The sequence below is a fragment of the Carcharodon carcharias genome, chromosome 2 (genome assembly GCF_017639515.1).
Source record: "Carcharodon carcharias isolate sCarCar2 chromosome 2, sCarCar2.pri, whole genome shotgun sequence".
Taxonomy (NCBI): domain Eukaryota; kingdom Metazoa; phylum Chordata; class Chondrichthyes; order Lamniformes; family Lamnidae; genus Carcharodon; species Carcharodon carcharias.
The window spans coordinates 193,268,624-193,293,968 of NC_054468.1; the positions used below are offsets into that span (position 1 = coordinate 193,268,624).

At 41.0% G+C, this 25,345-nt stretch overlaps 1 protein-coding gene across 2 annotated transcripts in view; it reads right to left on the reverse strand.

Annotated features, from left to right (window-relative positions):
* The window catches only part of LOC121275446 (TNF receptor-associated factor 5-like), a 59,821-nt gene that overhangs the window by 3,086 nt on the left and 31,390 nt on the right, over window positions 1-25,345 (reverse strand). Inside the window, exons 3-9 of one of the 2 annotated variants that reach the window (XM_041183068.1) lie at window positions 24,316-24,373; window positions 22,227-22,328; window positions 16,984-17,145; window positions 13,621-13,698; window positions 9,375-9,449; window positions 9,197-9,289; window positions 1,289-1,429 (exon numbers count right to left, since the gene is read on the reverse strand). In XM_041183068.1, coding sequence (XP_041039002.1) covers window positions 1,289-1,429; window positions 9,197-9,289; window positions 9,375-9,449; window positions 13,621-13,698; window positions 16,984-17,145; window positions 22,227-22,328; window positions 24,316-24,373 — 709 coding nt within the window. The remainder of the gene's footprint in view (window positions 1-1,288; window positions 1,430-9,196; window positions 9,290-9,374; window positions 9,450-13,620; window positions 13,699-16,983; window positions 17,146-22,226; window positions 22,329-24,315; window positions 24,374-25,345) is intronic. The other variant, XM_041183069.1, reaches the window with a different exon arrangement.

Consider the following 25,345-nt stretch of genomic DNA (forward strand, 5'->3'; position numbering starts at 1 on the left):
AGGTTTAAAAATTCATTTTCATGTTGTACAAGGAGCAGGGGAGGTCTTGTGGTGCAGTGGTAGCATCCCTACATCTGGGTTCAAGTCCCACGTCAGGACTGGATGGGCTATGTTCGTAACATGCCCAAACAGGTTGATTAGCAGCCTGTGAATACTTCTAACATCCTAATGGCAGGTGGTAACAATGGGAGAGTTTCCTGGTCAGTCATACAGCAGAAGGCAACAGCAAACATCTGCAGTACTTTGTCAAAAATAATCATGGACCAATCTAATGGAAATCCATGGTCGCCAATGCCCTCTTGGGGCATGGTATCTAAAGGAGTAGAAGGATTACGAGCAGAGAAGTGAGTTTTAATTGTTTTCTTTGCTAACAGAAGATGCTGATGGGATCGGTGCCCTCCATGTAGGTAAAACATGAGGCACTTCACACCAAAGGTTTAGTGATCTTGACACAATCACAGCAAGTTTAATTAAATGCTTGCATTTGTATAATGAATTACTGTTAGATTGCTAAAGCTTTAAAATAAATGGATTACGCATTTTAATCCCTCAGTATGGATAAAAGGAGTCAAATCTAGACTTTCCTGTGCTGTGCTAATCTGGTGATTTACAACAAACATTTATTACTTATGACTCCATGTGTTATGAAGCTGGCAGTAATGTCACTTTTTTGGGATTCAGGCTTTTTAAAAAAACTATTTCCATAATATGACTAAATCCAGATTTTCTTGATGCTCTTTATGTAAAAAAAAGTAAAATGATATGCAAGGAACATTATGAAAGATTGCTGTTTCATCCCCAGTTGAACAGTTTCAGTTTCAGATAGAAAGAACCATTCCTCTGGATCATTGTCAAGGTAAATCAAATAGCATTTTTATTTTACAGATAACAAAATGTACAAATGAAGGTAAAACAGGACAGGAAAATATATGGTTTAGGGAGTTTCTTATGCCTCTTTCCCTTATTTTCAAAGATCTATTTGAGTTTTTGAAATAAGCACTTTCAACATTAGGAAGGGGATATAATGTTCTACCGATTTAAACCTGGAATCCTTGTGAAATTTGCGTGTATGTTCCACAAGTTTGTGATCCTCATGTATCTACTCTGATCATAAGAGCAGGCAGACAACCTGTCTCACATCTATAAGACTCAGTCTTATATGACCACATCAGTCATAAATTGTCAAATCAGAGACATTTGTTTTTAACCACGCCCGTCACCTTAGGCAGCACAAAATTATTTACCTAGTGTTTCTATGAGAATACATCAAATCAGAGAAATTTCTTACCTGTGTTTTTGCAACTTCATCATCATTTTTAGAAACGTGCCCACTTAATTGTTTAATCTCAATGTCAAGTTTGCTGATTTGCTCTTCTAATTGAGTGATGGCTTGATTTCTTCTGCATAAAGTTAGTTTTAGGTCTAAAATCTAGATTAAGAAATAAAAGAAAGCAGTTTGAATAAAACTTAACGATAACAGGAAATACTGCAAATAGATCAAGTGCATAATTAAGCAATTTTTTTTGGCTCTATGGGAACATGCATATGACTGGGGTAAAATTAGTTGACCTTTTAGCCTATATGTTTACCTACATTTCAATTTTAATTTTATGTGCAGAGTGCGCAAATTGACTCTTAATAAATTATACCTGTCTTTTGTGGGCATTTTCCTGTATTTTCTTCAACCAGCAAACAAAATCTCAGTGTGGAATGATTCTATAAATTGCCCAAAATAAAAGATGGTCCTTCCCAATTCATCTGGAAAAGGACCACATCAGTTGTGATCTGCAAGAATCCCATTAGTTGATGACATCACTGGAATACCTCCTCAGATTTAGCAACCTTTCAAATACAATTTAACTAATGGATTGCATTAGATAGATAAAAATAACATCCAACACGTCTCAAGGTAACAATGTAATATAAGATATTTACCCTTAAGATAACAGAGTGCAAAATGGTTACTACATTTGCCTTTATTACAATAATAACTACACTCCAAAAGTAATTGATCAGGTTTAACTTCTATGACATGAAAGGTGCCTTATAAATACAAGCTCTTTCTTTCTAAAGCACCTTTGTAAATAGTATGGGAGCTAAATTGGATGGCCCCCAATAACAGGAATTGAAGATGCATGATTTCCATGCACCCAATATGATGTAGGCACACGCCAATTTTGTGCTGCCTATTTATTACCATAATTGTAGTATGCAGCCAGCATTAAAATTGATGCTGAGTGGCTGTACACCTCAGCAGGAGGCCCAAAATTGTGAGAGGCTAGGTTGAAGCTAGCCTGCAATAATTAAAGTCAGGCTGAACCTCAAGCGGAGAAAGGTGCATTGTGGCTGGAGCAGTTGCTGAATGTTCATGTACAAGTCACTCTGACATGGAAATAGACTGAATGATGGCACAACATGGGAAAAAAGTGTGCTCCAACATTCTCAGACACTGCACTCAAGGCCTTGGTGGGGAAAGTGCAAAGCAGGAGAGAAGTGCTGTATCCACAGGGAACCAGGGGGTCCTCCCAAAAAATGCTTAGAAGACAGGGAACAGATAGCTGTATTGGTCAATGCAAGCAATCAAATCCCAAGTACCTGGATGCAGTACTACATATAGTTCAATGATCTCACACAAGTGATGAAGGTCAGTGAACTAATCTTCAAATTCCATTTCCCACCAAGTAGACCACTATCTCAGATTCTGCTCGATGCACCACTCACCTGCCAACAATCTGTATCAATCAGAAATCTTAGCTAACATAGCTTCAATTTACCCTCAAACACTTAGCACTGCTTGCAAGTCTCACACCCACATCTCACAAGTTGCACAGTTATTCCACTGACAGCCACGTTACCCAAGCAGATTGTACCACACTCACTGACACACTTCCTTCTGTCTTGCAGGAAAAGGTGGTGGACAACAGGAAACAAAGCAAACTAACAGGCAAGGGAGAGGTGTGACTGCATGTCCTTACACTCATTGAGGTGATGGTGCTTGCCATCATTGGAGTGGCCATTGCTAAGACCATGGTCAATGGGGGGGGCAGAAACCATAGAAAATGACAGTATCCTCATACCTAATATTCCTTCTTACATTCTACTTAGCCCTTATTCCACACTCTTTTCTATATGAGCTGCAGATGGTGTAAAAAAGAACTTCCTTCTTTCCCTACCACTGTGCTCCCCTCCCCTCACCACAACCATGTACCTTTTTCCTTTCAAATACCCAAGATGTGCAACCTTGCTTGTAGGAGTAGAAGAAAAACAGCTGGAAGAGAAACAAGACTCTGATGATGAAGAAACATCGTCAGTTGAATTAAAACTTGCTGCTACCAGCACAGACACTGACACTGCACGTAATTTAGAGGACAGTTTGGATGGGGTATAAATTTATGGCGAGACACCAGGTGGTTAAAGTGGCTTGCAGCTAAGGCTAAGTAAGTTTTGCGCAGCTGTCAGCTCACCAGAGGGCGAGGTTGCATATGAGTTTGACTACAGAGGCCTCAGAAGAACATTTTGATGGGCTGAGCTACAGAAGGCTGAAGGGAATGCACAACGAAACGCTTGGTGCTTTGGCAGGCCTGTTAGAAAGCCTGCAGTTACTGCTAAGGAACACAGAGGAGTCCAGCACCAACTTTGCACAGGGCTTTATGTAGAGCTTGGAACCCATTCTTTCCAACATGGAACTGGCAACCAACTCCATTAGCACACTTTGTGAACCCAACCATCATGCTGTTTCCGTTGGCTGATACCTCAGCTTCCACTGCAGTACAAGAAGAAGCCACCCAATGCAATGGATGCTTAGGCTAACGTCACACAAGGTTTGCTTACTGCCACACAAGCTCAGACTGCTGGTATCCTGACTGTGGATTACAGTGTGGAAAGCAGAGTGTTACTGCAGTCCAGCAATTAGTCCTCCAGCACAATGCTAAGATTACTGAGACACTGCTCAGGGTATTGGCAGTGGCGCTGTAAAGCAGGCACCTATTATTTTCTCTCAGGATGGCATCATTCATTTCTTTCACCAGTGCCCTTGCTGTTGTCTGTCAGCTAGCCCAGGCTGCTCCCACCCATACTGAAATTGTGCACTCTGAAGTCAGGCCTTCTAGGCTCACAGTTGCTCATCCTTCAAGGTTATCTGCAGTTTCCTCCACTGAAACTCAACTGCCTTCCACCAGCCATACTGCAGCCACTGGGGTTGTAATGGGTAGGAGCACTAGGAACATGGGAGCAGGAGTAGGCCATTCAGCCTGTTGAGCCTTTTCCATCATTCACTTAGATTATGGCTGATCATCTACCTCAACACCACTTTCCCATGCTCTACCCATAACCCTTGATGTCATCAGTATCCAGATATCTATTGATTTCTGTCTTGAGCATGCTTAATGATTGATTTTCCATGGCCCTCTGGGTGAAGAAATTCTGCCTCATCTCAGTCTTAAATGGTCTGCCCCTTATTCTGAGACCATGTCCCCTGGTTCTAGACTCACTAGCCAGGGAAACATTCTATCCACCTCTACCCTGTCATGCTCTGTAAGAACATTGTAAGTTTCAATGCGATCCACCTCTCATTCTTCAAAATGCTAGAAAATACAGGCCATGTCTTCTCAATCCCTCCTCATAAAACAATCCCACCATCCCAGGGATAGTCTAGTGAACCTCCATTGCACTCCCTCTATGGCAAGTATATCCTTTCTTAGGTAAGGGGACCAAAACTGTACATAATACTCTAGGTGCAGTTTCAAGGCTCTATCTAATTGCAGAAAGACATCTTTACTCCAGTACTCAAAACCCCTTGTGATGATGGCCAACATATTGTTTACCTTCCTAATTATTTGCTGCACCTTGTGTTGGCTTTTTATTTTTGCGTTGAGTCGGTGTGAACATTGCAATGGCAGTGACCGAGAGAAGGTAAGGTGTGGGTCTGTTGGTGAATGGAGAATTGGGGTGATGGTTACAGGTTTCACAATCAGATAGTTGTTCATGAAGAGTTCAGGCAGAAAGAGGATGTCTAGTTTGTCTCCTCCTTTTCTCTTCCTCTTCCTGCTCCTTCTTGTCCTCCTGCTCCTCAGCAATTCCCTGTTTAATGACCTCATGATACTGAGATGGTGCAACATGTAGAAGACCACCATGGATTTTGGCACACACTGTGGTGAGTACTGTAGAACCACCCCAGAGTGGTCCAGGCAGTGGAAGCATTGGACTGGATTTAATGCAAAATATTCTGCTGGGAAACATGCCAACTGAACCCACATGCCAACTGGCACCACATCCACAAACATTCACTCCCTCCACCACCGATGCACAATAGCAGCAATGTGTACCATCTACAAGATGCACTGTAGGAATTCACCAGGGTTCCTTCGACAGCACCTTCCAAACCCACAACCGCTACCAGCCAGAAAACAAGGGCAATAGAGAGATGGGAACTCCACGACCTAAAAGTTCCCCTCCAGCCTGACTTGGAAATATATCACCATTCCTTCATTGTCATTGGGTCAGAATCCTGGAACTCCCTTCCTAACAGCACTGTGGATGTACCTACGCCTCATGGACTGCAGCGGTTCAAGAAAGCAGCTCACCACCACCTTCTCAAGGACAGCTAGGGATGGGCAATAAATGCTGGACCAGCCAGTGAAGCCCATGTCCCTTGAATGAATAAAAAATAAATAAAAACCCACTTAATCACGGGAGAGACTGTATGTCAGTCTCTTGGCAGTGGGAAAACCTCCTGCGATTAAGTTGGAGATGGGATTGGGTCCGGGTAAATTTGCAGGTTGGCAATTAGACTAATTATTGAGCCAATTATCCCTGAAGCCTCCAGAATTTAGTGGTGGCTCAGCAAATACAGGCCAGGTAGAAGAATTGCTCCCTGAACATCCTGGGAGGATATGGCCTCCTGCAGAGAGCCTTTCTCTCTCTCTCACTCCTCCTCCTCTCTCTTACAGCAGCTTGTCCTACTCTTTTTGCCCTCAGTTCATTCTCCAAGTCATGCTGTATTCCAAGGAGAATGGTTACTAGTGCACCCATGTCTGCGAGTAATTGGTTTGTGCAAAAGCCTTTAAGTCAACAAAAAGTCCTTCTCTGAGTTCCTTGTAGACTTTAGCAACTTTAAAGAAATCTAGAGGGTACCAACACTTGTACAATCACAGCGACAGCCAATTGTAATCAATCAGAAACGAATCTGTTAAGTAGTTGATGATCCCTTAAAATAGTGGAGCTAGTAGGGGCTGGGTTTCTTTCCTGCTGCTGAATGGATGTTCAATCGTGTGCGGTTAAGAAAAGGCATTCGCTGGATTGTTGAACCCCAAAATAGCAGTGCTGGTGCCAAATCCATTTTACAAGCTGATTGATGACATAATCTGCCCACTCTGCATGCTTCTGGCAGATGCTTACTGCACATATTCTAACTCCTTCGCCAATGTGGCATCTGGCTGGACTTAGACCGGAGGTTTGCATGCACAAATGCTAGGATGCCATTTTGGACCACTAAGAGCATTTCTAATGCTTAGAAAATGGGGACTATGAATCCAAGTTTTGCACCCTATATATACCAATTGATATCCAATATCTTCGCTCACAGTTAGAGATTTTATAACAACATTCACTAAATTATCCCTGGTAGTGTTTGTTGGTAAATTAATTAATTTGCATTAGTGCTGGTCCTAAGTTCTGGATGCACTGGGAAGGCAGATTATGACATGGAAATGCTGAAATTGGAGTCTCTAAATGCTTTGAGAAGCCAGGGTCTGAAATAACTAGACAGTCCAGAGATGTAGCAGCACCACAAAAAGGTTTTCTGGGAATGTAGTGTAAGAAATAACAGTGTTGTAGAATTGTAAACTATCTAAGAGAAATTCCTCAGCAGTCTGCCTGAGCTGACAAAGAATAGTGTTAATCATGTTAGATTAACTTTCTTTCACAAGGGCCTGTTTTGTGGCCATGGATATAATGTTGAAACAGAGCTTTGTGTAGGCACTATTGGACCTGATCAGAGGTTGAGAAAGGAGCCTAATGATCTACATATCCAAACAAATTATCTGGGAGAAGGTAACAAGACATATACACAAGAGGTAAGTGAAGAAATGATCTCATGGGGCTAGAGCCTAGGTTAGGAGGGATCAGCTTTGGGTATCTATTTCCCTGTAATTGGACAATTGAGTGGGTAAATGTAATTACAGGGTGAGACAGTGACATAGTGGTAATGTTACTGCACCAGTAATCTAGAGACCCAGGCCAATGCTGTAGGGACATGACTTCAAATCCCACCATGACAGCAGGTGGAATTTAAATTCAATTAATACATCTGGAATATATACTATTCACTAGTGTCCCTTATGGGAAGGAACACTCTTACCTTACTCCTTATCTGGTCTGCCCTACATGTGACTCCAGATCCAAAGTAATAATGTTGTTTCTTAACTGCCCTCTAATGTGACCTAGCAAGCCAATCAGTTCAACAGCAATTTGGGATGGGCAACAATTAGGGATGCTGGCCTTGCCAGTGATGCCCATATCCCATGAAAGAATAAATAAAATTAAACAAATAATTTATGTGAGGGATCCACTGGCCCCTAAAATAAGGTATATAAAAGGGCAGTCAAGAAGAGAAGGAAGGCAGATGGAGAAGAGCTCCACAAGGTGCATCCATGTTAGCTTCGGCTTGACACCCTGGTCAGCTCAACCTTATTGGGCCCATGCTAGCTTCGGCTTAACACCACATGCAGCTCAAGAGACAGCCGAAGGAGAAAAGAACATTACAGCAAGCAGCAAGGTTCCTGAGAGTAGTGTCCTCGGCCCAACCATCTTCAGCTGCTTCATCAATAACCTTCCTTCCATCATAAGGTCAGAAGTGGGGATGTTCGCTGATGATTGCATAATGTTCAGCATCATTCACGACTCCTCAGATACTGAAGCAGTCCATGTCCAATGCAGTAAGACCTGGACAATATCCAGGCTTGGGCTGACAAGTGACAAATAACACTCGTGTCACACAAGTGGCAGGCAAAGACCATCTCCAACAAGAGAGAATCTAACCATCACCCCTTGATGTGCAATGGCATTACCATCACTGAATCCCCCACCATCAACATCCTGGGGTTACCATTGGCCAGAAACTGAACTGGACTAGCCATATAAATACTGCAGCTACAAGAGCACGTCAGAGGCTAGGAATCCTGCAACGAGTAACTCACCTCCTGACTCCCCAAACCCTGTCCACCAGCTACAAGACAGAGGTCAGGAGTGTGATGGAATACTCTCCACTTTCCTGGATGAGTGCAGCTCCTACAATGCTGAAGAAGCTTGACACTGTCCAGGACAAATCAGCCCACTTGATTGGCACCAGATCCACAAACATACACTTCCTCCACACTGACACACAGTAGCAGCACTGGGTACCATCTACAAGATGCACTGCAGGAATTCACCAAGCCTCCTTAGACAGCACCTTCCAAACCCACAACTGCTACCATCTAGAAGGACAAGGGCAGCAGATGGATGAGAACACCACCACCTGGAAGTTCCCCTCCAAGACGCCCACCATCCTGACTTGGAAATACATAGTCGTTCCTTCACTGTCGCTGGGTCAAAATCCTGGAACTCCCTTCCTAACAGCACTGTGGGTGTACCTACACTATATGACTGCAGCGGTTCAAGAAGGCAGCTCACCACCACCTTCTCAAGGGCAAATAAGAATGGGCAATAAAATACTGGCCCAACTAGTGAAGCCCACATACCATGAATGAATCAAAAAAAAAATCAAATTGTTCTGCTTTGTCATCCATCTGTCCAATTCTGGGCTGGTCAACTGTTCTCACCTGGTACAGGCTGCATGTCTACCATGTGAGATGTGATCAAATCCTACAGCAGGGATCTGAAAACAGTGGATTCATTTGGAAGGAATTTCCCAGTATTTGAGCATATAATCCTGGGATCAGGGAGCACTGGTTGGAAAGTTCCTGGGATTGTGAGCACTGAGGATGTTTCTAGAGGTCTGGAAGGCAGCATAGGTTTGTGAGAATTTGAAGATGTATTAGTGGTCAGGAAACTCTGAGACCAGGAGACCTAAAGTCTGGAAAGTTTGATCAGGGAGTCTAGGAGCAAGGGCAGGACAGATTGTGACAACACCAGAGGTCACTGGCATCTAGTGGATTTGATGGGAAACAACATGAAAGTACTTTTCAGAAGGTATTACCTGTTCTTCTAATCTTGTATTGTTTGTAACAACAAGCAACAAATGTTCATTTAAATAAGAATGTTCATGTTCCTTTACCATCCTCCGCTTTTCCTGTAAAAATAATGCCAAAATTACATTTATTTTACAATATCAACTGCTGAATACTGGTCATTTGACAATTAATATCCTAACTTACCCTGACATGGCAACCATATTTTTTGTAACTACATTCCACTTCAGCTTCTGGACATTTCGTCAGGTGTGTGTCAAGCTACAAAGAAAACACACAGATCTTGAAACACCAGCTCAGTATAGTTGACGATAACCAGTTGTGACTATCTGAATATGTTATTGGAAGCTCCTTGATAAAATAACTATGGATGCATGACAGAGCCCTTCCCATTTAGAGGAAATAAAATGTTCTTTGGGTTTTTTTGTGGTAATGAAGATAACAGAAGTCCATGAACACTTTTCTATTGCTTGTTTCATTTTAAAACACTCCTTGCTAAGTTAGAGAAAAGCTCCCTTCATACTCACTCAATCCCAATTTTAAGAGACCATTTCTTGTTCTTCTAGTGTGAGCATTCTATTTCTCAAAACAGCTATTTGTGTGCTCTAAGACTAATGCATTTATACCGAACCTGCTGTGATAGTCAGTTTTGTGCAATGGAAATGTTCCAAGAATTGTGACTCCTAGAACATATTTCATATAGATCCATTTAATCAAAAGTCTGCTGACTCTATCATCTCATCAGGCTAGGCCCAGAAATGAAAGGACAACCCAAGTATTCTGCAGCACACAGTCCCTCAGCTTTTTAGTAAAGTTCTTACTATCAAATTGTTGGCCCATGTGTTTGGAGGTTAGCATCAAGCCATGATTGTTAATATTAATAAAGGAATTCTTATTATCATGCTGCTGAGGGAAATATATACATCATATCACAGGCTTCCGTCATTAGAATTAATGCTGCATTTTATGCCTAGGAAATAAACTCTGCTGTAGCGCTTTCTATATTGAAAACAAAACTATAGAAAATATGTTCAATATTTGAATGTTGTTTTTGTTCACAAATAAAGTTGAATATAGCAATGTTGATAATTTTTGTAGCAATTTCTTCCAATGCAACGTATAGTTATTTTCACAATTATTTTAAGTCCTTCACACCAAATTAACTAGTAGGCTGAACAGTATTATTAAAACCAAGAAAGAAATATAGTAGTTTGTTTAACTTCTGAAGTTTTCATTGTTTGTTGCAGAACTAGCTGGGAGCAGTGGGCAGAACCTAAGTGAACGGTTAAGAAAAATAGGGATCAGAGCTTACTGTGTACCACAGAAAGTGATGCAAACTTCTTAACATCAGCATCTCTGGTTCAAAACCTGGGTAATTTTCTAATAATGCTCCTATTTAATGATTTCACTGTTTCAGTAGATTATGTTCCTTCCTCCACACATTTTCATGAGATATATGTCTGACTACATGCAACAAATCTATCAATTGTCAGCAAGAGTTAAGTTTTCTACAGCAAATTAGCACACCCCTTCTTCAGAAGCTGATTGACATAGTGTCCTATAGAGATATTCTTGGGACAGGAGTGATTAAACAATTTAAGAATAAAAATTATTAGCGTTGTAGGACTCATATTACATGGTGGGGATATGCCTGAATGTGAGAAATTATGTGCACTTAGCCCTAAAGTTTACTAAATAAAATGTGAAAAACAGTTGGAAGGGAACCATTTCACATTTGTATTGGAAAATTCAATACTGGAACTTTGATGGTGCCACTCAAGCTTTGTGCTGATGTTTTCAAACATGGTCTGAATTCTCTATCATGTTTTGATGAAGTAGCAGTTTAACAATTGAATGGCATTTGGGAGATTCTTGTCTGTGAGGTAATTCAACAGCAAAGTGCTGAGGCACCATCCAAATGTTTTACAAAGGAAATACTAATCAAATGTTATCAGCTTAGAATTATACTCCATCCCTTTCAGTTGCAAGCACAACTATTTGTGAACGTGACAATTGGTCTGTTGATGAAAGAGAAAAACAGTTTAAAAGAGAATTATAAAAGATGTCAGGTGACTCACTGGATAAAATCTGGGCTGAATTTTGCCGTTGGCAAGCAGGGGGCGGGGCCCGCTTGTAAAATGACACGGAATGACGTTGGGCGGAACCCCCGACATCATCCCGCCCGATGTAAGTTTTCAAGTAGGCAGGCCCGCAGCAAAATCAGCTGTGGGCCCGCCGACCTGTCAATGGCCAATTGAGGCCATTGACAGGATCATTGAAACAATTAAAGGACCTGCCTGTCTAACCTTAATGTTGGCGGGCAGGCCAGGAGCCCCGGCGGCAAATAGAGAAAACATGAAACCTCATCCACCGGCGGGATGAGGTTTCATGTAGGGATTTAAAAAGTTTAATAAAGTTTTAGTGTAATTTATGAACTTGTCCCATCTCATGTGACATTGTCACATGAGGGGGACATGTTAAAGATTTATTTTTCTTTCTATTTTTAACGTTTTTAAAACTGTCAGCGATCTCCCTGAGTTAGCACTTAGCCTCAGGGAGATGTGTGCTCTTTCGTGCACATGTGCAAAACAGTGCACTCTCGCTTTTGGGGAATCCCCCCCGCCCGCACAGGGAGCACATAGCACTTCCCATCAGGCAGCCCGCTGAGTGGGCCTTAATTGGCTCACCCACGTAAAATGGCGGCGGGGCCTGCTTCTCCTGCGGGGATTGGCTCCCCGCCCACCGGAGATTGGGTAGGGCCCACCCGCCCGGCAGGCAGAAAATTCTGCCCACTGTGTGTTGTGGTACTTAGCAATAAAAAGCAGAAAGGTTTGATCCTTGGTCTGTGCTGAATTAGCATTCACAACTAGGGAGATGAAAGGTTACTACAATCGGATTTCTCATATCTTGTCCATGGATTTTGCTAATGAGCTCATCAAGATTCCTCGTACCCATGGAAAAATATACTAACATAAGTCATCACTTTAGTTTAATTGAAGCAAATATTATAAATCTAACTTTTATAATGATGAGATGAAGGAGAATGTTTACTTCTGAACTTTTACATTCCATCTATTTCTACTTCGAGTACCTATGAAGCACAATATTCTGTCTCCACACCCAATGCTAGACAGGCAGAATTCACATTCTGCTTGACCTGAACTCATCAGTGTTTTTGGGTTCAGATCATTTTCATGGCCTTAGCATTTCCCAGGCACAAGCCAAGCCCCTGGCAGGGGTCTGCTCCAAGAATGAGCGGTGTAAATGCAGCCACAGCTGCATGCTTAAGAGGTACAGCAGTGGCAAGAGAAATGCTTGTGGGATTAAGCTGGAATTGAGCTGGAATTGAGCAGAAGGCAGTAGCAATGGGAGTGGGAATGGTCAGATGAGAAGGGAGCTGGCAGGAGTTACAGCTGGCAACAAGTTCAGGGATGGGGGCGCAGGGAGGGGGGATGATGTGGCGGTGGTACAGTCCAACAAACCTGTGAATAGTGACAGGGAGAACCAAGCCAACCACAAGTAAGTATAGCTAATAGAGTAGTGCCATCTAGTCTTGATGCTCATTTTGAGGAGAACTGATTCAACACTGAATCATGGCTCGGAATAATGATAAGGACAATTGAAGCATTAGAGAAAACCATGAATTAATAATGCAACAATATGCAATGTTAGAAGAAATAAGTGTGACACAGGAAGTGCATGACACATGCAAGACTTCTGATGTATTACTAACAGGTCTTCCATTGCATTGCTGATGGTGATTCAAAGGATGCGCTTAAGTGTGATTACTAAAGTATGATAGAATAAAATGTGATACATGGAGGAAGTATGTGCAATATTAAAGACTTAAAAAAATAGATATAGAAGAGATAGTAATTTATGTCAAACGTTTTTTGTTCAGAATCTTTAACTGCATAGGTTACACATAGTGAGATATACAATGTTATAAGACTTGTTATTACTCTTTTGACCACCTGTGAAATTAACCAGACTAATGAATCAAATTAGCTGAATAAGCCAAATTGACAGCCCCTTAAAGGGGCACTGTAACAAAAGGGTAAGGATTTAAAGTAGACTTATCTAACTAAATCAAAATGTGGTTTTGGGGGTCGATGAAGCACTCCAGTCCTTGCAATGCCTACTGGTTAAGGAAGACTTGTTTTATAATTTGAGTATAATTTGGTTAACTAATTAAGCACTTATAAACTGTCTGTCTACAAATATTACCAATATTCCACAGTAGAAAACCCATCTAAGTAATTTTATTGGAATTTCTGTTGTAAGGAGATTACTGGAACTGTATTTTTGGTGCATTTTGATGAGATAGACTGAGAAATATGGTAATAAAATCAAAGCGAAAATATTATTACTGACATTCACGTAGCTCATCTTTATTCAAACATGCTATTTTTGTCAATTTAGTATTACTCACCTCACTTCTTAAGAAACTTTCACCACAATTGTATGTACATTGAATAGGATATTTTGGACATGCAATGCCTTCATGCTCCTTGAAAAACAAAAATGTAAAATTCTGTAAGTAGCACCAAAGTACATCCATCTGAACCCATCATGGATATTAATTATACTTCCTCCTTATTGATTGGATTTTATCATGTGATTAGCTCCACCCTTGGTCCTCCCAGTCCATAATGAAAAAGCCAGATCGGACTTTTTGCAGACTGGCTAGTCTATAGAGCCACTACTGAAACAGAAGATGAGGTTAGCCTTCAGGAAGATTGAAATAATCTCACCACATGGGCCAATATATGGGGAATGAAGTACAATGTCGAGAAATGCAACATTCTCTGAAGTAGCAATACTCATTGTCCATCAGTACCCAATTGCACAATACATGATTCCTTGCTTGAGGTTACTAAAGAATGTTGTCACTTGGGAATCCACATCCAAAATAAAGTGGAATGTGTAAAGTCAACAAGCAGCTTCCAAGGCATCCAAAATGCTTGTGTTTGTGAAACGGAACTTCCATCATGCTTCAGTTACAGCAAAGAAAATGCTGGACCAGACATTGGTTAGACCACACTTAGAGTATGGCATAGCCACTTGGGGCCCATATGCTGCTAAAAACATTACTCTCCTTGAGAAAATTCAATGGCAGACAGCTCGTTGCATTACAAACAATTACTTGCGAGATATTAGTGTCTCCAAGATAGCCATGTCGCTAGACTGGCAGTATCCAGAAGCAAAGAAAGTCCCATGTGGTTGACATGCCACTATAAAATTTTGAATGGAAATTAGATATTTCTAAGCAGTACATCAAACCCAAAAATGACCACGCTCAAATATTTCATTACCAACAGCTTCAACTATGTACATCGCAACATGCTGCCTTTGCTAATTCCTTTTCCCAAGGACAATTAAGGGCTGGAACAATCTTCCAAAAACTTTAATCACCATGCTCCCTAAAAATTCATTTAAGGAAAACCTATTGAATTTTTTCAATTAATTTGACCATTGACTGAACTCATTGTGCACTTCCAGTGAAAGTTCCCCAGTGAAAGACTACGGAGGGAAATCTTAACAAATAGAAAGCACCTATCTAATTCATCTTTGGTACATCCTCCCAAAATTGGACCATTTCCAATTTCCAGTCCCCTTTCCTCACTCTGCTCTGCCTCTACTTTCCATCCTAACTTCCTTTGTAGTATTAAACCATGCAGACCATAATGGTCCTAGGTTTGATCCTGTGCTGAATTAGTTGATACCAGCAAGATAATACAGAGGTTTCTCTCTTTTCCATGTCATCCAGTAACCCTCCTGGAAAACTTTTTTTAAATTCTTTTGTGGGATGTGGGTGTCAATGGCTAGGCCAGCATTTATTGTCCATCCCTAATTGCCCTTGAGAAGGTAGTGGTGAGCTACTTTCTTGAACCATTGGTGTAGGTACACCCACAGTGCTGTTAGGGAAGGAATTCCAGGATGTTGACCCAGTGACAGTGAAAGAACGGCAATATATTTCCAAGTTCGGGTGGTGAGTGGCTTGAAGAGGAACTTCCAGGTGGTGGTATTCCTATGTGTCTGCTGCCCATGTTCTTCTAGATGGTAATGGTCATGGGTTTGGAAGGTGCTGTCTAAGGAGCCTTGGTGAGTTCCTGCAGTGCATCTTGTCTATGGTACGTACTGCTGCTACTGTCCATTGAGGTAGAGGGAGTAAATGTTTATGGATGTGGTGCCAATCAAGTTGGCTTCTTTGTCCCGGTTGGTGTCAAGCTTCATGAGTGTTGTTGGAGCTGCACTCATCCAGGCAAGTGGAGAGTATTCCATCACACTCCCGACCTGTGCCTTGTAGATGGTAAACAAGGTTTGGGGAGTCAGGAGGTGAGTTACTCACTGCAGGATTCCTAGCCTCTGACCTGCTCTTGTAGCCACAGTATTGATATGGCTAGTCCAGTTCAGTTTCTGGTCAATGGTAACCCCCAGGATTTGATAGTGAGGGCTTCAGTGATGGCAATGCCATTGAATGTCAAGGGCGATGGTTAGATTCTCTCTTGCTGGAGATGGTCATTGCCTGGACTTGTGTAGTGCAAATGTTACTTGCCATTTGGATATTGTCCAGGTCTTGCTGCATTCAGATATGGATTGCTTTAGTATCCGAGAAGTCATGAATGGTGCTGAACATTGTGCAATCATCAGTGAATATCCCCACTTCTGACCTTATGATGAAAGGAAGGTCATTGATGAAGCAGCTGAGGATGGTTGGGCCAAGGACACTGCCCTGAGAATCTCTTGCAATGATGTCATGGAACTGAGATGACTGATCTCTAACAACGACAATGAAAGTTATGAATCCAACCAGTGGAGAGTTTTCCCTCGATTCCCATTGACTCCAGTTTTGCTGGGGCTCTCTGATGCCACACTCGGTCAAATGCTGTCTTGTGCTCAGGTTTTATGGCTTAGTAACCCTTAATGCCTAAACGAAAATTGTGTATGTATATAGCACCTTTCACAATGTCAGGACATCCCAAAACACTTTACGTTCTTGAATGGGTACCAGATATCATGAAGAGCACATGAAAACAAACCCAGACAGCTCGGGAGCCAGGGAAATATGTATATATTTTATCCTCCATGCCATAAAATAATGGGTTGGATTTTACACTCCCCTGCCAGCAGGTTTGAAGGCATTGGATGGGGGGGGGGGTTGATAAACCAGTGTGTGGCCTTCCTGCTGCCTACCCACTTAAGGGCCTCATCCTGCCCAGTCACTATTTTAACTGTGGCACGGGGAGGCCCATGCCATGTGGGAAGACTGGCAGATTTAGCTGTGTGGGCTGGTGTAAGACAAGGCAGGGGGAACATCCTTTGTGAGTCCCCTGTGCCTATTGGTACCCCACCCCCACCCAGATCATCCTTTCCCCTTTACCCTCCCCACCGGCCACTCAAACCCAGCCCCTGATTCCCCTTGCCTGGGCCTGCCAGCCTGGCCTAGGTAACAGCCCAGACATATCTGTAGTTCTGAACTCCTTTTCATTCGGACTGCCTGTAGACCCTGAGAGGCTCCAATCTGGCGCTGCAGGGACTATAGAACTGCCGGACATCCAATTGGCCAGCAGCCCTCTAAGGCAGGGCTTCCTTCTGAGATAGGGGCGGAAGTCTCATCTTAAAGCAATGAACGCTGCTTCCAGTGTTAAATTGCTGAGGGGAAACCGTCACTATGGTGGGCGGGCTCACCACCAACTTTTTTGCCTGGTTGGGGACCAGGATGCCCAGTAAATTCCAGCTCTATAAAGCAATCATGGACTGGCCAACAAAATAACTTTGAGTATGGTGTTACCTTAATGTTTTTAAAGATCAGTTTCACTTTGCAATATTGGCAGGCTTCTTCTCTATATTCACACACTGTTTGCAAATGTCCAGTTAAATCTTTTCTTTGCAAGATAGCATCACAACCATTTATGCATGCTGCAGTTTCAAACTGGCATTTCTTAAGGTGATCCTAAAATAATAGAGAAAAAATATTATCAGTAAGTCATAGACTTTGATTTGGGAAATATTTTATATTCATCAGGAAGAGAGATGTCAGTGCAAGTGAATGGTGCCCTTTTCGCTTTTAACACCCAATGTCAGTATCAAACACTTCCAAGGTGGAAGGAACCCGAGCTACATTAAGCTGCTCTGCTTCAGAAGTTTGACTTAGCCCCTACCTTAGATGAGTGCCACCTACGGCACCAGAGTGACTTATTCCATTTTCTTATGGTCTGAATTTGAACGCAAATTCTAAGATAAATTTTCCAATTTTGGATGGGAAATAATTGGCCAAGCTTGCACAATTTGTTGATATGTGCTCCCAGCAGGTGAAACTCCGCTCCAAGAGTATGCAATTCAAAATCTGACCAACAAATATGTTAATTCCACCAGATTTTAATCAATTGATTGGTTCCTAAAGGAATTACCTGCAGTTTGATAATGTCTAAATCATATCATTTAGCATAGTGAACTGTACCAAAACCTAGGTATCTGAAATAGACAGATATTGCGTTAACTCGCTTCACTCCTTAGTTCTCCCCTTTTAAACTCGGACAGTTCTAGATACAATAGCAAATTGACAAACCCTGTGATATATTTCAAGAACAGAGTTATATGGAGAGCAAGGAAGAAAACATGAGAGTATTGAAGAGACCAAGTTGTGAGTGAAATGAACTGGAAATTTGGATGAACCCCATTGTGTATTCTGTTCCTACAATAGGCACTGCCAGTGCATTTCAGCAGCTGTATAAATGTTACGCTGCCCATTCACAACTCTGCCAGGGCATTGGTGTACAGCAAGACACCCTCAAACACAAGCACTTAGGGTTGCTAATCAGCATTTTTCTGTAACAAATTTAATATTAATGGGGAAAACTTGACAGGGCAGCTGGTAGAAAATGAATGGGCAGAAAAGGCCACTGCAATTCTAAGTCAAGCTAATTTCTTCACATTAGCAGCCGTTACATTGACATGGTGCAAAGGAAACCAAAATGAGATCATTGCTTCCAGATGCTCTTGCTTCATTTGATAATGATTAACACTACTAGATCTTTAACATTTTTGTATTTTTGACATTTCTATGTTGAGTATCAAAGCATAATACCAGTGCCAAATATTCTTTATAAAGGTGAGATCAGAACAAAATTTCATCCAGTGAGTAGAAACGTTTACAATGTTCAGGCACAGGAATAAATGCAGCATTAAAATCATTCGGGCATTTGAAAATTAAACACCTAAGAGATTTATGGAAAATGGAATTAAGGGGAATGTAGCTAGGATTGATCGAACCATGGTTGGAGGAGAAAGCAAAACAACACGAGCAAAAGAGAATTTCTTGGTCTTGACCGAAGTGATGTGCAGTGTTTCACAAAGGCCTGTGTTGGGGCTGCACTTATTTACAGTACACATAAACAATCCTGGAAACAAAGTCGAAATTCGATCATGACACCAAATTGGGTGCATGGTGAATTGTGGTGAGGACTATGCAAGAATATGGAAAAATGCATATAGGCCAGTGAGGTAAGCAAATGGGCAGTAGATACAGTTCAATGTAGAAAAATATGAAGTAACACATTCTGGAAGCAAGAACATGGCAAAGGAATACACCTTAAAGGTAAAATCTTAAGTATAGTAGGGGAGCAGAGGAAGTTTGGTGCAGTCACATAGGTTACTAAAGGTGGCAGCACAAGTAGATATGTCTTAAGAGGAAACAGATAGCAAATAGTATATAAAAAGGCAATGTTAAACTTTTGTGGGATTTTAGTTAGACCACAGTTGGAGTATTGTGTACAGCATTAGGCATTCATTACAGAAAGGATTTAAAAGCAATGGAAAAGGTACAGCATAGATTTGCTTGGATGATACCAGGAGTTACAATTGTGAAAAGAAACTTAAGCAAGTTTTTAACAAAAAAATAGATTTGAGAAGGTTAGCAGTCAGAAAATAACAACATTCAAGATTACAAAGATTTAAAGTAAGATAAATAATGAGGGACTGCTACCAATGATCAGCAGGATGTTAAGGAGTGAAACGAAACATAAAAATAATGCCGGAAAGAATTAAGAGAGGTTAAAAAAAATGACTTTGCACAGCAGGTGGTTAGAACATGTGTAAGATTTGATCAAAGGTCACAGTCCACTAGAAAGAGTGTAGGAGTCACAAGCGGTTTACTGAGTGGTATAAGTTCAAATACATCACATCATTGATCAGATAGAGAACTATTCTTATAACATTAAATCCCTTAAGAGTTTGTAAGGCCATTAGACCACCACATCTTACATGTGTAGTTCTCTGCCACAAATCATTTTTGAAACAGAATGAATAAGTTACTTTAAAGGGGAGTTAGCCAGTTATTTGAGGAAACAAATTATTAAAAGGAATGCCAAGTGAGCAGGCATGTGGGATTAGACCAGAAGGCCTAAATCAATAGCCCCCTAAAATGGGCAAAAGGATAATAATGTGTGGTTAATTCACGCCTATTGCTTCCAATGCAGGCAGCACATGAACTTGGTGCCTACCTGCTAATTTGCATGATTGTAGTGTGCAGCCAGCACTGACTGCACTTTTGAGTGGCTGCATGTCTCAGCAGAGGCTGGCACAGTTAACGCTAACCTGCACTACTTGAAGCCAGTTTGCACCTCTTAAAGGTAAGGTACATTCTGGCTGGAGCAGGTTTTGGAAGTCATTCTCCAACTGAATCTGACCTGGAAAAGTCAAAAGAATGGCACAACACAAGCATGTTGGGTTCCAAGATTTTCCAATGTTGCACTAGAGGTCTTGGTCAAGGAGGTGCAGAGGAGAAAAATAGTGCTCTATCCACAGGGGACCAGATGGCCCTCCAGACAAACTTAAAGCATTGATACCAGATGGCCATGGTGGTCAATGCCAGGAGTCAAGTCCCAAGGATCTAGATGCAGTGCTGCAAGAAGTTCAATGAACTTACATGAGTGGCTAAGGTTAGTGAATGTATCTTTAAATGTCATATTCCACTAGTCTTAGACATTCCTTAATGTATCATTCCCCAACATTCATCTACCAACAATTTCTACCTATCCTGACTCATAGCTAATACTCATAGCTTCACCTCACCCTCACACAGTTAGCATGACTGTAAACCTCACACCCACATCTTGCAGCTTGTGTTCACTGTCAGCTATTTAACCATGACAGCCATATACCCAAACAGATTCTATCATACACACTAACACATTTCCCTCTGTCTCACAGAATAAGATGCACAACTGGAGGCAGCAGGTGCTAACTGTTGGGGGATAGGTGCAGCTACATGTCCAAGCCCCTGTGAAGGAAGCGATGCTCATCACCATGCGAGTAATTATTGCTGAGGCAGTGGTCAGTGGCAGGGCTAAAATGATTGGTGATGACTGTATCATCATACCCAATCTTATGTCTCACATTCCACTTACCCCTCATCCAAAAACCTCTTTTGATTTAAAAGCTGCTTATAATGTAAACATGCACCTCTTACTTTCTCCCCCTTTCCTCACCATAAGCCAACCCTTTTCCTTTATTGTTTCAGATATCCAAGATCAGCAACCTGGCCAGGCAGTGGTACAAGAGCAAGAAGACAGCGATGATGAAGAAACATCTCTCACTCACAGCCACTAGCTCCGATTCTGACATTGTGCGTAATTTAGAGGATAACCAAGCAGTGGATTATGCACATGGTGAGCATGTGCACAACTAGCACAACTGGCTGCAGGCAGGGCTGTGAGCAAAGGAAACACAGATACCAGCTCCCCAGAGGACATGGTTGTACATGAGTTCTACTGCAGAAGACTCCAAGTAGCACTTTGATGGGCAGGCTATAGATGAAGATTGATGAGTCTGTATAATGAAATGCTTGCTTCTTTGGAAAGGCTACCAGAAGCCTATGTGCAACACCAAGGAGCATGGAAGAGTCTGGCACCAATTTGGCACAGGTAGGAAAATTGCTCCATGAACACTTTGGGCAGATGTGTCGGTGTTGACAGCTCTCCCCCCCACCATCTCCCCCCCAAACCCCTCCTCCCCCCTGCCATTCCTCCTTCCTCTTCTAGTAGATTCTCCTAATCTGTGAAGCCTCTGCTCATTCTCCCAGCCATGCTGTATTCCAGGAGGAATGCCTACTACACACTTCTCTGGGAGCAACTTGTTTGTTCAGGAGCCTTTAAGATAGGATGAGGTCCTTCTGCCACTGCCACACAATTCCCTGTAAACGTTAGCAAATTAAAGAATGCTAGAAAGCACCAAAGGCTTGTACAATTGTAGCAACAGCCAGGAGTAATCAATCAGCAACCAAACCAAAAGTATTAATAGCTGCTACTGAACTTGTTTTCAGTCATGTGTGATTAGGAAAGAGCATTATTTGGAGTGTCGGGCTCCGAAACAGCAGCACCGTTACTTGTTGATTGGCATCACAATCTGACTACCCAGTATACCTCATGGGTCAAATAGCCTAATTCTGCGCTGTAACGTTCTATGAAAATCACAAGAGTTGAAGTGGCTGTTAACTCCAGGGTTGGAGACACCATTCCAGCATTGGTGACAGCTGAAAGAAATTGACAATATAAAGGACTTGACCATGTAGGGACATGTTTAATGGATATGGAATTTGGGATTTGCAAAAGAGTGGAACACACAAACTTCAAAGACACAATTATTAAGCTATGTAGGAGTAAAGTAGAAGAGGATGGCATAATTATTCTGTTTCATTACAGTAATACAGCGAATGGGTCTTGGAAGACTCAAGTACCAGTCAGCAATTTCAGTTGGCTGTCAAGGATAATACAACATTATTGTAAAATGCTTTTCTAAATTTTACAAAATAATGAAATACAGTAAAAATACAGTAGAAACATAGAAACATATTAATGTTCAGATATTTGAATAAATATTTGCCATAAGAAAGGTGGGTATAATTATATTGCTTGCAATGTGAAATACTACTGAAACAAATAGCAGGATCGTACTTAATAAATCCATACATATGAAATAGTAGAGAAAACTACAGCAGGTCATTCAAAATTGTGCATGCGCTTCTACAGTACTTACCCCTAAACGTCCAAATGATTCTTTTACGTTACAGTCTGGTGCATTTTTACAGTAAACCATCAAATTCCAAACTTCCCTCTTGCAGCAATTATCTCTAAATATCTTTCAAAAAAGATGTATTTATTAAATATTCTGTTAAAAAATTGAAATGCTTAACTTATCTCGAATAGACTATACAATAGGATAAAAAAGGAATTACTAGAAATGTACAGTAGTCGAGCCACAGTTGGAATGAGAAGGGTGAGTTAACCCCGAATTTGGATGAAGGATTCTACCCAGAACAGTGACTTATCTTTCTCTTCAGTTGTAAATTGGCCAGCTGAGTATTTCCGGTATTTTCTGTTTTATTTTCAACTTTCTATCATTCATGGTTTTACTTCTTATTTTCATCTGTCTTCAAGTTGCAGTGTATGTAATTTTGATATACGTTTTAATCTTGATGTGTGGAACAGAGGTCATGTTTCCCCAATTTCAATTTGGTCTGAATGAATGCACCATATATGGGTTGACACAAAGTGGTAGGAGGGGACAAGACAGTCTAAGTCTAATATCAAGATTAGAATGGATACATTAATGCAGTACAAGAGGGCTGTTGTGAAACTGCACAGCAGCATAAGTTAGTCCTTCATTTATGAGTGTAACAGTCATTCACTTCAAAGTAATTCATTGTATGCAAGATGCTCTTGAGATATTTCTGAAACGGTTAAGATGATAGGTAAATGTTAATCTTTTTGTTCTCTAGAAATGGATGGGAAGATTTTAGGAAAATATTGAATGTGACAATCCTGTCAAAAGGCACACACTATAAAGCTCCCTTACACTGCAAAATGTTCATTGTATCAAATAGACTATAAATGTAAAGCAATAAAATAGCAATTGTCTGCAGGACAGTTAGTCAAGCCCCAATAAATTTAAGCCTTCCCCTTTCAGACTTTTATAGAACTCAATTTCAAACATTGTTCAGAGGCTATAGTAAAACAATTACTGTCTTTTTCTACGTGCCTTTGTCTCTCTCTCTCTCATTTAGTTTTTCCCTCTCCATTCTCAGCTGTTTGCAAATGTTGCAGCTCAGATTTGATGCCAAATCCACAACAGCATAAATTTGGCATCAAGTTTGTGCATCCAGATTGACCCACCTTGGGATCTATGTAAATAGGTGAGTTACAGGCATGTCATCATTCTCCTTGAAACCACTCTAATTACTAACATGATCTGAACCTTTTTCACAGCCTACCCCATTTCCATGCCTGGGTGGAATCTTTCTTCAGAATTTCGTACATTATTACAAAGTACTTCACTGGCTGTAAAGCGTTTTAAAGTATCAGATGGTTGTGAAAGGTGCTATAAAAATGCAAATTTTTCCTTTCTCTTTCTGTACTGTTATGTAATGCAATTACAACATGCAACATGCCACACATTTCGAACATGCCGTTTCTTTTAAAACGTGCAGCACTGTTGTTTATATGTATATGTGAAATACACAGATCCTAAGTTTTAGAGGAAACTGGAATTTTATCGCTAGAGGTAGGGATCATGTTGCCAGCATAAGTAAGATTATGATGTTTGACCAAGCTTCACTTGAGATGCTTTCAGTATAACATCATCATAAAGGAGCTACACAACGTGATCTTCCCCCCTCCCAGTCTTCCATAAGGATAACTACTGCTAGCCAAGCAACTGAGATCAGGAACTGGCTGCAAGGAACAGCAGAGGCAGACTGTGTTCTTCCATTTCTTGGCATGACATATTACTGTAAGGACACAATGAGTAGCCAACAATTGCAAAATTATTTCAACAAATTAAATGTTTTCTTAAAAGACACAGATATTCATTAAAATGCAATGGACTGAGACGCTCTTAACAAAAAATGATTTTTTTTTCATTTTGCTTTTCTTCACAATTAAACTACTGATCAAGCTGGGATGATGTACAGCTTTGAATTGTAGAATTTTTGAAAATGTGATTTATTTGGAAGATCACTGTGGAGAAAACAGCACTACTGTTTTTCATTAAGAGGAATTTCACTGTTCTTACTGTTCAGCATTTTATATTTTTATAAAATATATAATACAAAAAAACCTTATCTTACCCAATTTTCAATAATTTTTTCATGATCAATGGGGCAAACAGCAATAGGTTTAGTCTCTCTAGGAAGCATTTTGAAAACAGAAGAAAATGATTAGATAAAAGGATTAAAGTAGACAGTTTCAATTGTTCATAACACTGAAAAAACAACCTTGCGAGCCTTCATATCATATATGATTCTCCTGCATATTCCCATAAAACGGTTCACTCATATAATGCTTTCTACAAATAAAGCCACCATTATTTACAAGAAGCATAAATCAAATCTAATTTAATACAATCTGTCATGAAAAAGTGCTTTATGTCAAATAATGGTTTTTAAAATGCTAGCTGAAAACCTGAATTGAACTTATAAAAACAGAGACTTTTTAAACACAGAGACTAAAGGTGACTTGAGTTTGCAGCTAAAATTGGCTACCCCAATTTGCATTACTGTACATTTCACATTTCAACCCATTGGGATGGAGACAGCATGTCTGAAAGATCCATCAAGGACAATGACTTGGGGAATATATGTGAACCACATATCATTTCCCTATTAGCTAGGCATCAAGGCAATCACCTGAGCTATTCAACCAGTGGCGATGAACCAATAAACCTAATCACTTGGACAATAGCACCATAGCCAAGAGAGGGTCCTCAGACATGAACTCATGGAGCTATAATGGGAATGCCTTAAACCCAATCATTTCAACAATAGGACCCTCACTGTGAGAGCGGGGTTCCCAGACTTGAACTGATTAAAGTTACAAGGGGGAATACACTAGTGACGACCATGTTTGAATCACTTATTGATGGTCATGTAACAGGTCCACCCTTGTCTGTATTAAGCTTCTGCTTTCTCTGCATTAACGGGACAAGCAGCTGAGGCACTAACAGGAGAAGACCCAAGTGGGATCCCTCCTTTCTCCCTCTCTCTCCAACTCACCTTTCAAGCTTCAAACTGTGTTTGCTGACCATGACCATCCAAGGACGTCACTGTTGCAGACCGAGACTTCTCAAAAGAATTCAACCATCTCCAAGGGAATAGCCAA